The sequence below is a fragment of the Triticum dicoccoides genome, chromosome 3B (assembly GCF_002162155.2).
Source record: "Triticum dicoccoides isolate Atlit2015 ecotype Zavitan chromosome 3B, WEW_v2.0, whole genome shotgun sequence".
NCBI classification, from domain to species: domain Eukaryota; kingdom Viridiplantae; phylum Streptophyta; class Magnoliopsida; order Poales; family Poaceae; genus Triticum; species Triticum dicoccoides.
The window spans coordinates 161,520,283-161,535,465 of record NC_041385.1 but is presented as its reverse complement, the minus strand read 5'-3'; the positions used below and the strand labels follow the sequence as shown (position 1 = coordinate 161,535,465).

Below are 15,183 nucleotides of genomic sequence, written 5' to 3'. Positions count from 1 at the left end.
TAGGGGGGTCGTGTTGGGGGCACGGCTGGAGATGCTCTTATTCTCAACTTCATTTGTCGTTCCAAAGCCTGAGGTCAGATGCGAACAGTGCAGGAGAAGGTGTTCGACAATATAGATAGAATACAAAACAAGCTGGGTATAAACATTCTTAGTTATTCGTGGTAGAGAAAAGTATGTTTTTGGTTCCTCAAGTTTCTCAAAAGTATAGAGTTGGTCTCTCCAGACTTTTTAGTAGACATTTGGTCCTTCAAGTCTCAATATAAGATAAGTCTTGTCCAAAACCAGATTTTGACCATGTTGACCGGGTTTGATTAGTCGAGTTGTTTTTATTGAATAACAGTAAAAAAACCAAGAAAATCTTAAATTTTGTGGCAACCAAGATGCTTGGGTGCGCTAGGTGCGTGAAAATTTGTGTGGTTTTTCGACATTCCAGGAGCTCGTGGCAAACAAAACAAAATTTGGCTCACAAAAAAAACCAATATTTGCTTTTTCTATATAGCTCCTCGGATGTTATTTAACCACAAAAATGTATTCGCACCTAGTACCCCCAAGCATCTTTCAATTTTATTTGCTATTTTATTGAATTTATTGTTCATCGGCCAAACCTGGTCACCACGGTCAAAACCGGTCAAACCCGATCAACTTGCTCAAAATCTGGTTTTAAACCAGACTTCTCCGGTTTTGAGACTTGAACAACTAAATATCTGCCAAAATAAATTGAGAGACCAAGTCTATACTTTTGGGAAACTTGAGGGACAAAAACATACTTTTCTCTACGTGAAAACGTAAATCTTATAGGAGTACATCATATAGTGATCATTTGACCATAACATTTCCAATTCGGCACGCAAATCTAGCGTGTAGATACAAGTTTATACTTGTCGAAATAGGCTTTCATCTAGCAAAAATTCGCAGGGGCAAGCACCTGCCGAGCCGTATCCGGCCGCACGATTGCCCCTTGTGATCCACAAAGTTATTGGATTCCATACGAGGACACAACATGTTTTAAGTTTTAGGTCTGAAACTTGTGATTTTCGCCGTTTTTCTTATCAAGTCTCAGTAGGTGAAACTTAACGAAGTTTTTAAAACTCGTCAAAACGTATTCAAAATTGATATTATTTGAAAGCCCCTGCCACAAGAAACATGAATATGAAGATGAAACTTAATTTAGACTTTCAGTTCAAACCTTGCCAAAGATTGAAATTGAAAGCCAAACAATGGGGTCGGTGCCCCTGCCCCTGCGCGCCACAAATCCCCTTCCCAAAATTTCAAACCGAGTCAAAAGTCTCCATACAAATATGTCAAAAACTTCCTTGCACAAATAACCAGCCTCTCTCCTCATCCTCTTATGTGGAAAAAACGATTTATACTAACAACAACAAAATCCAGACAACCTACGTAAAGTCAACTACACCAGCGGTACACATGCATGTATAGAGCAAGCATGTGTTATGTGTATCTTTGGTGTATGTGTACCTCTGGTTTTATTACACATGTATGTATAGAGCAAGTATGTATATCTCTAATGTATTTAACGGAACTTACATATAGCAAACACTGAAAATGTATACCCTAACAAATAATAACAACCGTAAATGGATAGTCCAGTAACCTTTATCTACTTCTATTTGGAGAGGCTCCCTCCTGGTGAGCTGCTCCGGCTTTGCGGTGTCTTTGTGTAGTATGCAAGCATTTGGGGCGCGCATCCAAGCCTTGATGCAGAGATAGTTGTGCAATGGGGTGTAAACTATAGATGAAGGCTTGATGATTAACTTCGGCGATGGGGTGTAAACCATAGATGAAGGCTTGATGCAGAGATAGTTGTGCAGCGGTCGCATGTAGTTGTTGGGATCGTGAAAAAGTGATGGTAACAACACATTTGGATGGTGGTGCTACGTGCACCCTATCTCGAGCTCTGGGGTCAAAGCTGATTACTTCCTTTGGTGATCTAGAAATGGAGCAGAAACCATTCTCGTCGTTCCCCCCAGAGGTGACCCTGACTTATTGAACACACGGGAGGAAGGCCCCCTTGAAGCTAGGGCCTCAAGCAAGCTTTCGTTAAAGAACAATTCCAGCCTTTGACATGATCAAAATCGAAAAGTATGAGGTCTTAATGCTTACAACCATATATTTGTGTTAGGACCAAATGATCTTAATTTGTGCGTTGGAAGTCGCCCATCGAGACGTGCTTGTTACGAACTGAAGTGGGGGATGTGTCCAAATTACATCTTAACCGGCACGCGTCGTGCATCAAGAGTCAATTGTCCAATCGAAGGCCTTATCCATCTCGCGAGGTTGCCTCGATAATTAAGATTATAATGACTACACCTCTTCAACCTCCAGAGGGAGTATCCATGTTATCGTACTAAACCTTTCTGTCACTGGTATTCAGAATAACACTTCACAGTCGCCCTTAGCCTCTCAGTGGCTCGCTCTCCATGATCCTATATACCTCTAGGGATGAAGAACGCAAATGAGACAAGAGACATCTACGGAACAATTTTATTTCACACATACAAGATATTAATTCAAAGCCCTTCCATTGACCCCCAAAGCTCCGGATTATCTCCTTGGCGTCACACAATGTGTGGGGCTAGAAGAAACCTGAAAGAAATATGCCCTAGAGGCAATAATAAAGTTGTTACTTTATATTTCCTTATTCATGGTAAATGTTTATTCATGCTAGAATTGTATTGATCGGAAAGTTAAATACGTGTGTGAATATATAAACAAATACCGTGTCCCTAGTAAGCCTCTACTAGACTAGCTCGTTGATCAAAGATGGTTAAGGTTTCCTAACCATGGACATGTGTTTTCATTTTATAATGGGATCACATCATTAGGAAAATGATGTGATGGACAAGACACACCCGTTAGCTTAGCATAATGATCGTTCAGTATATTGCTATTGCTTTTTTCATGTCAAATAGTTATTCCTTCGACTATGAGATTATGCAACTCTCGGATATCGGAGGAATATCTTGTGTGCTATCAAACATCACAACATAACTGGGTGATCATAAATATGCTCTACAGGTATCTCCGAAGGTGTTTGTTGAGTTGGCATAGATCGAGATTATGATTTGTCACTCCGAGTATCGGAGAGGTATCTCTGGGCCCTCTCGGTAATACACATCATAAGCTTGCAAGCAAATGACTAAGGAGTTAGTCGCGAGGTGATGTATTACGGAACGAGTAAAGACTTGCCAGTAACGAGATTGAACTAGGTATGAAGATACCGACGATCGAATCTCGGGCAAGTAACATACCGATAGACAAAGGGAATTACGTATGTTGTCATAACGGTTCGACCGATAAAGATCTTCGTAGAATATGTAGGAGCCAATATGGGCATTGATGTTCCACTATTGGGTATTGACCGGAGAGGTGTCTCGGTCATGTCTACATAGTTCTCGAACCCATAGGGTCCGCAAGCTTAACGTTCGTTGACAATATAGTGTTATATGAGTTATATGTTTTGGTGACCGAATGTTGTTCAGAGTCCCGAATGAGATCACAGAAATGACGAGGAGTCTCAAAATGGTCGAGAGGTAAAGATTGATATACAGGACGATGGTATTTGGACGCGAAAGTGTTTCGGGACATACCGAGAAGTAATCGGGTCACCGGAAGGGGTTCCGGGCATCCTCCCCGGTAAGTTATGGGCCTTATGGGCCAAAGGAGGGAACATACCAGCCCACAAGGGGGCTGGTGCGCCCCTTCCCTTGGTTGGCCAGCCCTAGGGAATGAAAAGTGGAGGGCTAGCCCCTCCTGCCTTTTTCTCTCATGGGAGAAAGGAACGGTTGGGGGAGGACCCTCCCCTGCATTTCCCCGCCCTCCAAATAAGGAAAGGGGGCGCAGCTTGGGAGAGGCCCCAAGTAGGATTCTCCCTACTTGGGCGCCCCCATTGGCTGCTCCTCCCTCCTTCCCACCTATATATATATGCGGGAGGGGGCGCCTAGCACATACTAGATAATTGCCTAGCCGTGTGCGGCGCCCCCCTCCGCCGTTTACACCCCCGGTCATATTTTCGTAGTGCTTAGGCGAAGCCCTGTGGAGATCACTTCACCATCACCGTCACCACGCCATCGTGCTGACGGAACTCATCTACTACCTCGACATCTTGCTGGATCAAGAAGGTGAGGGACATCACCGAGCTGAATGTGTGCAGAATGCGGAGGTGTCGTGCGTTTCGTATTTGATTGGTTGAAGCGCGAAGATGTTCGACTACATCAACCGCGTTGTGAAACGCTTCCGCTTACGGTCTATGAGGGTACGTAGACACACTCTCCCCCTCGTTGCTATGCATCTCCATGGATAGATCATTGCATGTGCATAGATTTTTTTGTTTTCCATGCAACGATTCCCAACAAAACCGTGGTGGAAAGCCTTCGCTGCAATTGTTCTGGGGGTTGTGTGATGCACGCAAGCCCCCGCATGTATTTCCTGTAGCAGTTGTTTGGCTTTCTCTTCGGTGACGCAGCACTGAAAAACTCCCACTTGGTTGCATTTGCAGAGTTAGTCGTTGATGATTGTGTAAGCTTTGGAGCGATAGACGATACAGCGGGCCTTCTTTTTGTCTTGCAGGAGCTCGCCTTTAGTCATGTAGGCTTCTAATGGTTTGGTCCAATCTTGGGTGAGGACTGCAAGTACAGCCTCTTCATGTGCGGCTTAGGATGGCGAGCTGCCACTCAGGGCTGCAGCGTTGAGTGCAATGGAGCTCGATGCAACCTCTTCATGGTCTTGAATCTTGATGGAGGGCATGTGTAGTATTTCCAGGAAGGTCTCATCCGACACGGGCTCTCTTGATGATCCAACTCGCTGTTGGGGAACGTTGCAGAAAATAAAAAATTTCCTACGGTTTCACCAAGATCAGTCTATGAGTTCATCTAGCAACGAGAGAGAGGAGTGCATCTACATACCCTTGTAGATCGAGCGGAAGCATTCAAGAGAACGGGGTTGAGGGAGTCGTACTCGTCGTGATCCAAATCACCGGAGATCCTAGCGCCGAATGGACGGCACCTCCGCGTTCAACACACGTACGGTCAGGGAGACGTCTCCTCCTTTTTGATCTAGCAAGGGGGAAGGAGAGGTTGATGAAGATCCAGCAGCACGATGGCATGGTGGTGGATGCAACAGCGATCTCGGCAGGGCTTCGCCAAGCTTCTGCGAGAGGGAGAGGTGTAGCAAGGGGAGAGGGAGGCGCCAAGAGCATGGGTGCGGCTGCCCTCCCCCCTCTTTATATAGGGCCCCTAGGGGGGCACCGACCCTACGAGATGGGATCTCCAAGGGGGGGGGGGCGGCGGCCAAGGGCGTGGCTTGCCCCCCAAGGCAAGTGGAGGCGCCCCCACCCCAGGGTTTCCAACCCTAGGCGCAGGGGGGGCAAGGGGGGGCGCACCAACCCACCAGGGGCTGGTTCCCCTCCCACTTCAGCCCATGGGGCCCTCCGGGATAGGTGGCCCCACCCGATGGACTCCCGGGACCCTTCCCGTGGTCCCTGTACAATACCGGTGACCCCCGAAACTTTCCCGATGGCCGAAACCTTACTTCCTATATATAATTCTTTACCTCCGGAATATTCTGGAACTCCTCGTGACGTCCGGGATCTCATCCGGGACTCCGAACAACTTTCGGTTTACTGCATACTCATATCTCTACAAGCCTAGCATCACCGAACCTTAAGTGTGTAGACCCTACGGGTTCGGGAGACATGCAGACATGACCGAGACGCCTCTCCGGTCAATAACCAACAGCGGGATCTGGATACCCATGTTGGCTCCCACATGCTCCTCGATGATCTCATCGGATGAACCACGATGTCGAGGATTTAAGCAACCCCGTATACAATTCCCTTTGTCAATCGGTACGTTACTTGCCCGAGACTCGATAGTCGGTATCCCAATACCTCGTTTAATCTCGTTACCGGCAAGTCACTTTACTCGTACCGTAATGCATGATCCCGTGACCAGACACTTGGTCACATTGAGCTCATTATGATGATGCATTACCAAGTGGGCCCAGAGATACCTCTCCATCATACGGAGTGACAAATCCCAGTCTCGATTCGTGCCAGCCCAACAGACACTTTCGGAGATACCCGTAGTGCACCTTTATAGTCACCCAGTTACATTGTGACGTTTGGCACACCCAAAGCACTCCTACGGTATCCGGGAGTTGCACAATCTCATGGTCTAAGGAAATGATACTTGACATTTGGAAAAGCTCTAGCCAAACGAACTACACGATCTTTGAGCTATGCTTAGGATTGGGTCTTGTCCATCACATCATTCTCCTAATGATGTGATCATGTTATCAATGACATCCAATGTCCATACTCAGGAAACCATGACTATCTGTTGATCAACGAGCTAGTCAACTAGAGGCTCACTAGGGACATGTTGTGGTTTTTGTATTCACACGTGTATTACGATTTCCGGATGATACAATTATAGCATGAATAACAGACAATTATCATGAATAAAGAAATATAATAATAACCATTTTATTATTGCCTCTAGGGCATATTTCCAACACTCGCGCCAAGTTGTCAGCTGCAATGCTGTCACCTCGTTTTATTTTGATGTAGTTCTAGCCCATCGAACTTGCCTTCAAGTTCCCAAACGGCAGCACAATAGGCCATCATTTTTGGGCCATTCATGTTGAAAGGATCTACGTGACGACTAGAGGGGGTGAATAGGCATTTTAAAACTTTTATGAATTTGGATTTATCCTAATGCGGAATTAAACTAAACAGATACTTTTCAAGCACAAATCCTAAATATGCTAGGCTCAACCAAGTGCACCAACAACCTTTTCTAAATAAGATAGGCACTTAAGGAAACTAGCAAGCACAAACTATATCACAAGATATGGAAATGTAGGAACAACTAAGCAATTCAAGGTCGACCTCCCAAGTGACAAGTACAACGTGAGCGACATCTTCAATGTCTAAGACCTCTCGCCATACCATGGTGATGAAGCTTTAGATCCGACGTCGGATCTTTCCCAGGGGGGGCGGGAGATGATGCGGAGCATCCCACGATCATCCCCATGGACGTATCTACATCTCCCATGACACCACTTGGACCAATGACAAGAGCTCGAGCAAAGGCTATCGAAGATAAGGTGAACTCACTCCTCTTTGAACTACCACTTTCTATACATGAGACATGGCTACTACCTCAAGCAGAAACACTATGGAGGTGTTTGGTTCCCTGGACGGTAACGCAAACGGTAAAGGTATCAGGTCGCAGCGGGATCGAAGGTGTAACGATCCATGTGAGGTTTTGTTTGGGCCAGAGTAGTAAAGTTATCAATTTACTTCACAGTGTTTGTTTCGGCACTGTAACGTGAATACATCAGAAGCATGTTGTATAATTCCACGTACAGATCTTGGGAGGGGTGATGACGGATGAGTACGATGACATGGACAAAAGAACGGCACCACTGACGACTGCTGCTGCTCCTCGCTCTTGTTTTTGCAAGGAACGAGGTCGGATGATGGGCTATCCATGCTCCTCGCCGGTAGATCTTGGGCCGGGGAGAAAATAAGGGGCAGAGGTGGAGGTGACCTTGGGAAGGTGGGTCATGGTGGGAGGCGGAAGTGGAGATGGACCTGCAGGCGGGGGGATTTCCGGTGAGAAGATTGGGGTTCGCCGGAGAAGGAGATCACGCGGGGTCACTGGTGGCGACGAAGGAGAATGAAGGCGGGTGGAGGGCTTCGATCGGGGGCTCGCTCGGCTGGTAACGTAATGCGTTACCGGAGGGGTTCAGGCGCAATCAGTCGAAGACTACGGTGGGATCTGTTTACGTGGTATGGGATTACAGAGCGATTTAAACAAACACCAAATACGATCTGTTACCTAGCGTTAACGGATGACGTTACAGAACCGCGAAACAAACACCTCCTATGTGTGATCAGGTACTTGGAGGAAGGCCACGGAACAACTACATCCAGTGGAAAAGACGGCGAGGACACCGAGTATGAAGGACAAGAAGAAGAGCTACCAAAGAAGCTCTAGCGAGCGGACGTCCGCCAGCACCGGGCGTCCGCCGCCTGACGCTCTAGCCAGCAGACGTCCGACCAGGACCTGGCGTTCGGCGCCTGAAGGCCCAGTCGACCCAAGTCCCAGCCAATGAGAGCTATAGTAGCGGACGTCCGGCCCCCTCCGGACGACCGGCAACACTGCCCAGCGAGCGGACGTCCGGCCCGCACCGGACGACCGACAGTTCCACACCCGAAGCGTTTCTACGAAAATCCAAAGCGACCGGACGACCGTCGACCGAACAACCGGCCATCTCCGGACGTCCGGTACCACGTTTACAGAACATAATTAGCGGAACTCCGAGCCCTATCGGACATTCGGACCTCCGCGAGCGACCGGAGACCGGACGTCCGCTGCCTGTATGTGCGCAGCTTCGGGTCCGAGGCCCATGTACCCTTTCATTCCGCCCCCTTTTGCACTTAGACTATAAATAGACCTCCTCCTCCTCCTAGTTAGGATTAGCATTGTGATAGCTCATATTTGAGATAGAGCTTTGCTCATCCACTTGGTCACTTCTCCTCGGAGCTCACGACCTCTTCGGAGAAGATCCCCCAAGCGGATTCAAGACCCCATCACGGGAAGACCCTTCAAGACCTCCTCACGGAGAAGGCCTTTTGTATCATCCTTTGTTGACTTTGAATCGTGTATCACTCTTTGTGTTTCGTGAATCTAGCATATGTGTGACCGGATCTTGTTGGTTGAGTGATTTCTCTTGCGTTTCTCCTCGTGTTCCCCTCATTTTTTCCCTCGTGTTCTTCGTAGGATCCCCTCCAATCGTGAAAGATCGGGCATCTAGGGTTCTACCCTACATCACAACGCCTGCCCAATTTTTTAAACAATGACGCTATATTGGTGGCGTCGGGTGTCCATGCCAGCATGGCTCTTTTTGACACGCCATATGTACGCTTTTCTGCACTAGTGTATGGCTAGGGTTGTAGTTTATATAGCGGGCGAGATGAGAATGGTGGGCGGCAAAGGGACGGACTGGTGACGTTGGAGTAGCCGCCTCGGCAACTACGTGTCATTAATGCGGGCAACAGACGGACGGGTGGCCGTCGTGTCATTTGAACGCAGAGAATCAGCCTACACCAGGAAGTGTCGCGGGCGGCGCTCTCTCGGCGGCCGCGCTGTTTCAATGCCGACGCTAGTGAGAGGTCGCGTCCGCTCTGGCCAGACATGATGTGGCACTGATGCTCTGGAGCGGCGCTGGCCGTTTCGGATGGGAAGCGTGGGGGTGAGGGAGGGGGTTTGGGTGGGCCAGTGTGGCCATACGCAGGCGTGGCAGCGATCCAGACGCCCACGAAGCCCCACGTTTGCGGTTTGAGGGAAAATGCATCTATAGAAACGATACAGGCCCATGTTGGATGAGACAACACGCAGTCCTGATGTATGCTGGTGTTTTGAGGGTCGGTGTTGGAAATGGAGTAGGGCATTTTGGAGACCGAGCTCCATGATGCCTTTTATTTTGAAAATTTCAAAATTCATAAATTTTGGTTTCAAAAAAATCTGGAAAAAAATACACATGTATGCGAGGATGTAAAGTGTATGTGTAAAAAAATTCAGGATGAAATACCTTGAATTGTGAACTACACAAAAAAACAAAATCACGGACTTTAAAAATGAACAGTACATATGTTAGAAAGCCTCAGATTTGTCTTTTTTGTGTAGCTCACATTTTAATATATTTTGACCTGAAAATTTGCACACATGTACATTATGTATCTAGATATATGTGTATTTATTTTCTGAATTTTTTAAAACTGAAAATTTTGAATTTGAAGTTTTCAAATAAAGGTCTCTATGGAGCTAGGTCTCTGTTTGGCATTTTTGTTGGAAATGCCCTTATATAACTTTGATAGTTGCTTTCAGTTTTAGTATGTACTTTATATCAACTTGTGCTATATTTTGAACAAATAAAATCCACCTTTTGGGGCGGAAAAATTACTAGTCGGGGAAAATAAAAGTCAGCATGCATCTCTTTTTTGCCACGTCTTCTAGGAATGTGATTTCATGACGAATTTTTGCAGGCACTTAGAACTTTTGTCAATGTTTCACTCAAAAAAAAATTGGAATTTTTTGAATTTTTTTTGAATTTTTTTCGATTTTACTGTTCATGCGGGAGCATATGAGCTCGGTGCAGATTAACCGCGTCCGTGTAAGAATCTCTTTCCACACGCATCTCCTTTGCCGGCCTCTTTTGCTTTGCTTTGCTCTGCTCTCTACGTACTACACTCTCGTCTCTTCTTTGCACAAAATCGTTCGCTAGCTACCTTTACTTCTTCTCGAGGCTACCAGCCAGCAGAATCGAATTCCTCCCCGTACGTCGCCGTGGCCGTCGCTCCACCGTTGTCAAGAACGGCAAGCTCTCTCCGGTAAGCCTCCTCCTCTTCCTCCTCCCGCCTCCTACCTATTTTCGTCATCCTATTTTATCTCTATATCTTGGATGGGAGAGCACAGCACATCTCTGAGTAGCGCATAGCAGCAAAATCTCCATTCACCTTTTTAATATGGTGTTTTCCTCCGGAATCTTCCATGGTTTTTAGATATATTTTTCCTTCCAATATGGAATGTATTGTCTTATACTCCAGCCTTGGATCGTTGGAGAAAAACTAGTTTCACTCCACCTGAATTTTGTTGAATATCGGTCGGTCAGTACTGTTCTTGGGTATGTAGGAGTACTCCTGGGAGACTAGAGACAGTATGCGATGTCGTCCAATTACTTCAGGCAGCTCCAGTTCACAGCGCCATCGATCGGCGTCATTATAACTGTCATTTTCCTGAAGTATCTAGTGACTACTGTGATGAAATTTCTAGACGAGCCTTGTATAATCTATTAGGTGTCTCTTCCTGAAGTCTCTAGTGGAACCGTACGTCTGTCTGGAACCGCCCGAAAGGATTTTGGAAATACTAACTGCGTGTGGGGTCGCACTCACATAGTGGGAACGGACTTGTAGAATGTCCAACGGCAGTGACATATGAATCTTCCCCTGTGTGTTTTCTTTGGTCCAGTTCGTGTTCTCTGTCTGAATCTGTAAACTCAGCTACTTACCTGTTGCATTCAGAGTTGGATTGGTGTTGCTGCTGACCAGTTTCCTCGGCCCAGCTAGATGGCAGAAGTAGTACAAGTACACAAGGTAAATCTAGTACTTAAGCTCAGTACCATCTGACTATATTGATCAATCAATCTTTTGCTTTTTTGGTCAAACTGGTGCAGCCTTAAGAGGGCAAACCCATTTTATTAACACCCTAAACGGTATACAGACAACAGCCTTCCCTTGGAGAGTTGATCCTTCCCTTGGAGAGTTGATCAATCAATCATGTTTATGTTCTGTTGTGGTGTAGCTGCATGTAGTCAGGATTCCATAACTAAGCTAAGCACTAGTTTTCAGGAGAATTGTATGGCTCACAAGTAAATAAGCTGACCAGCATTGACGGGATTTTCCAATAACTACAGGTCATATCGTTTTGTTCAGAACTCGTAATACTCCCTCCGTCCGAAAATACTTGTCATCAAAATATTTCTAGATACATCCCTTTTTGTTTATTTTGATGACAAGTATTTTCGGACGGAGGGAGTACTATGTAGCTATGCCTTTGGTTTGAATGGAAGCCATTCACCTCGCTACAGAAATGACTTGATTTATCACCGAAAGTTTATTCTCAGTTGTGCCCAGAAAGTGTGTCCTCTCAAGCTGTTACTTTTATGTTTCCCAATATTCTCTGAATAAACTGAATGGATACGAGTCAGTTAGTATACGTCCATGACTTGCTGTTTTACTAATTCGGTTGGATGCAGGATTGGGTTGGGTCATTCCCCTCCGGGAAAAAGATAACGGTTGTTTTTGTCATAGGTATTACTTCTTCTAGACTAATACAGCACTCCATGATATGCCCTGCTTAACTCTTTGAGCTGATCAATCCATTGCTTGTACTGCTGGTACAGGAGGGCCAGGCAGTGGCAAAGGCACCCAGTGTGCTAAGATTGTGAGCCAGTTTGGGTTTACCCATCTGAGTGCTGGGGATCTTCTTCGCGAAGAAGTTAAGTCTGATACCGAGCAAGGGTAAGAAACCTAGTCCCAATTCATGTAAAGAAACTCCTATATTGTAACCGTTGTCTCGATATCTTTCTAATGTCTGCCTGTTTCGATTAGTGCAACGATCAAGAATCTTATGCACGAAGGAAAGCTTGTGCCTTCTGAGATCATCGTCAGGCTACTATTAAAGGCCATGCTTGCAAGTGGAAATGATAAGTTTCTTATTGATGGATTTCCACGAAATGAAGAGAACCGCGAAGCATACGAGAAGATTGTAAGAATGCTTCTATGTACTTATGATAGTGCCAAAAGAAGTTGAATCCCTTGTTGTATGCTTCACACATATACATTTGTGTGTTCAGATTAAGATAGAACCTGAGTTCGCATTATTGATTGACTGCTCAAGGGAGGAGATGGAGCGGCGCATTCTACATCGAAACCAGGTTTTGTGCTTGTGTTTCCTTAGGCTCAACTTGTCTCATTTGATTAGCATGTGTCACTCAATTTGATTGTCTTCAGGGAAGAGATGATGACAACATGGAAACCATTCGGCGGCGGTTCGAAGTTTTTCAGCAATCAACTCTGCCTGTTATTCAGCACTATGAGAAAATGGGGAAGCTTCGAAGGGTACTTTAATAGCTGAAATTATAATTCCATAAATATAGTAGAGTAAATAGAATATAGCAAATAAGATCATGAATACATATTGCCTTCCGAGCCAATATGTATATCCGTTATTCAAGAATTTATAAAACTGAACCTCATTTTATTTTCTCAGGACAGTTATGGGTTGATTTTCAGCTTCGATTTTTCTGATCCCTAAACTCATTTGAAGTTTTCAATAGCGACATAATTATACAAAGTTCGTTCACTCTGAAGATTATGATAATGTAGATGCAATAATGAGAAATGCTTTTTGTTTTGGTGACATCATGTGGTTTTTTATGAGAAATGTGACTTGTGAGGTTGTGTCCTGTCCCGCCCCCTCAGGTTGATGGTGACAGGCAGCCAGACATGGTGTTTGAAGACGTGAAGGCCATCTTCGCGCAACTAAACACTCAGGTTTTCTCCATTGTTGCATCTTGTAAATATTTGTTTTGAAATAAATCACAGGATCGGCGTTTACGGTTTACTCTGCGTTTTCTGTCAGGCAAACCAAGGCAGCAACGTGAGCAGAGCACAAACTAATCCATTCAAGAGCTGGTTTCTTGACATATTCTGCAGTAAGCAACTCTTTCATCATGGTGTCTACAGTTGATTTGAGTGGTTTCAGTCCGATTGCTTGAAATTTATATATTCAGTCGGCAACCATGCGACCATGTTCGCTGTTCGACATGAACGACAGGCTGACAGCAAGTGCATGTGTGATCTTCAGGTTGCTTCGATGTGGCAGACAGAAGGAACTGACCATCTTTTAAAGAGATGTTTAATTAGTGTGGTACCCTTCAGTCCTGGATCAAGAATTCAAGATGGAGCAGCAAGCAAGCACAGCAAAAGAAACCGTTAGTGTTGTGATGTGTTCATCTGGTGTGTTGTGAGCTCGATTAAGCTGTGTGAATTTGACGTGCAAACATTTCAGCAAAGATTGTCCCTTCCAGCTTCAGTTTGTACTGAATTTGATCGTGTAAACATTTTAACAAGGAAATGCAGGCTTTGTTCTTCTTCGAGTGACAGGGAAGCAGATCACGTACCAAAGTCAAACCTAAAGAGTACTAAACTCGGCATACAAAAAATCAGGAAGGACCAGAGGGCGTGTGTCTTATTTATAACTGCTGGTGCGGCGGCGCCTCCACGTCGGCGACGGCGGCAGCGTAATGCGGCGGCTCAGCCTGCACGCCGGCGTGCTGCAGCTGCGGCTGCGGCTGCTGCTGCATGCTCCTGTACGCGATGCAGTCGCTCACCTTCTTGACGTAGCTCTCCGCCATCCAGCCGAGGCTGACGAGCTGCTCGATGGCGACGCCGGCGAGGCCCTGGCGGCGGCCGACCAGGGCGTCGTGGAGGAGCAGCGTGGTCTCGAGCTGGCGGTTGTCGCGCTGCGCCCTGCGCAGCTGCTCCTGGATCTTGGCGATGCGCTCCCGGACGTAGTCCTCCCCGTCCATCTTCTTCTTGCACTGGTCCAGCTCCGGCATGGCCCTGAAGCGGTCGATGACGCGCATCGCCTCCGGGACCGACGGGTACACCTCCGGCGGGGAGGCCCCGCCCTCGCGGTACATGATGTAGCACGTGTCGACGCCGCACAGGACGGACAGCTCGCCGGCCTTCTTCTTGATCCCCATGTCGCGCTTCCTCGCCGTCGCCTTCCGGGTCGGGTCGCTCGCGATGTACTCGATGGCCACCTTCTTGCGAGCCATGGACGACGCCGGTCGCCGCGAGGAAGAAGATGGGTAGGATAGGAATCGAGGTGAAATGGTTGGTCTGTTGCGACTTGGGAGACAATGGAATGGCGGTCTTATAGTGGAGTATCGAGTGGAGGGATTGCTGCCATCAGCGTGATTGGAAAGGAATTATTTTGGCAGATATGAGGATCGCTTGAATTAGTGCCGGTTAATGCGTAGTTAGCTCCAGCATATCTTCTGGCTTATCGTCTCTACTGATGATCATAGGCAGATGTCAGTCTGAACACAACGTTCAGCCCATGCATCAACATGATCCGTGTGATCTCTACTCCTAATAGATGAGTTGGTTGAATAGTCCCTCTACTTTCGACTGGTTTATTTTCAACCGGTTTATTTTCGTCTCCCTTCCCACCATCTGACCGGTTTATTTTTTCTCCACTATTTTCTTGTAAACAAACACTTTCCTATTATACAAAAAGAGACGGATTCTAACTTTCCCAACTTATTCAAATCAAGCGATCAATCTCATCGATGCAATTTGCTTTAGGAAACAAATAACAAATTTTAAGAAAACAAATAACTAACTTTAAGGGAAAAAATCCAATTTACTAATACTCCTGCGTCATGATGGAATCAGAACTTTCCTAATACTCCTACATCGCAAATCACCACATATTCACCTGTCGTGGCTCCCGTTCCACGAATAGGAAATTCCCAGCAGCTTCGATCCCTTTCACACACGACCGACACAGGTGGATACCACCATGG

General features: G+C 46.3%; 2 protein-coding genes across 2 annotated transcripts; one reads left to right on the top strand and one right to left on the bottom strand.

Annotated features, from left to right (window-relative positions):
• The first annotated feature begins 10,285 nt into the window (after positions 1–10,285).
• Positions 10,286–13,746, top strand: LOC119281050 (UMP-CMP kinase 1-like). The gene is made up of 10 exons (XM_037561692.1): positions 10,286–10,417; positions 11,108–11,179; positions 11,842–11,896; positions 11,989–12,106; positions 12,197–12,353; positions 12,442–12,522; positions 12,599–12,706; positions 13,070–13,141; positions 13,230–13,302; positions 13,455–13,746. The coding sequence occupies exons 2-10, from the start codon at positions 11,153–11,155 to the stop codon at positions 13,484–13,486; spliced, it is 723 nt and encodes a 240-aa protein (XP_037417589.1). The 5' UTR covers positions 10,286–10,417; positions 11,108–11,152; the 3' UTR covers positions 13,487–13,746.
• A 77-nt stretch (positions 13,747–13,823) lies between these two features.
• Positions 13,824–14,485, bottom strand: LOC119281051 (agamous-like MADS-box protein AGL80). Its single transcript, XM_037561693.1, has one exon. It carries the CDS (start codon positions 14,428–14,430, stop codon positions 13,843–13,845), a length of 588 nt encoding a protein of 195 aa, XP_037417590.1. The 5' UTR covers positions 14,431–14,485; the 3' UTR covers positions 13,824–13,842.
• Positions 14,486–15,183: the final 698 nt, after the last annotated feature.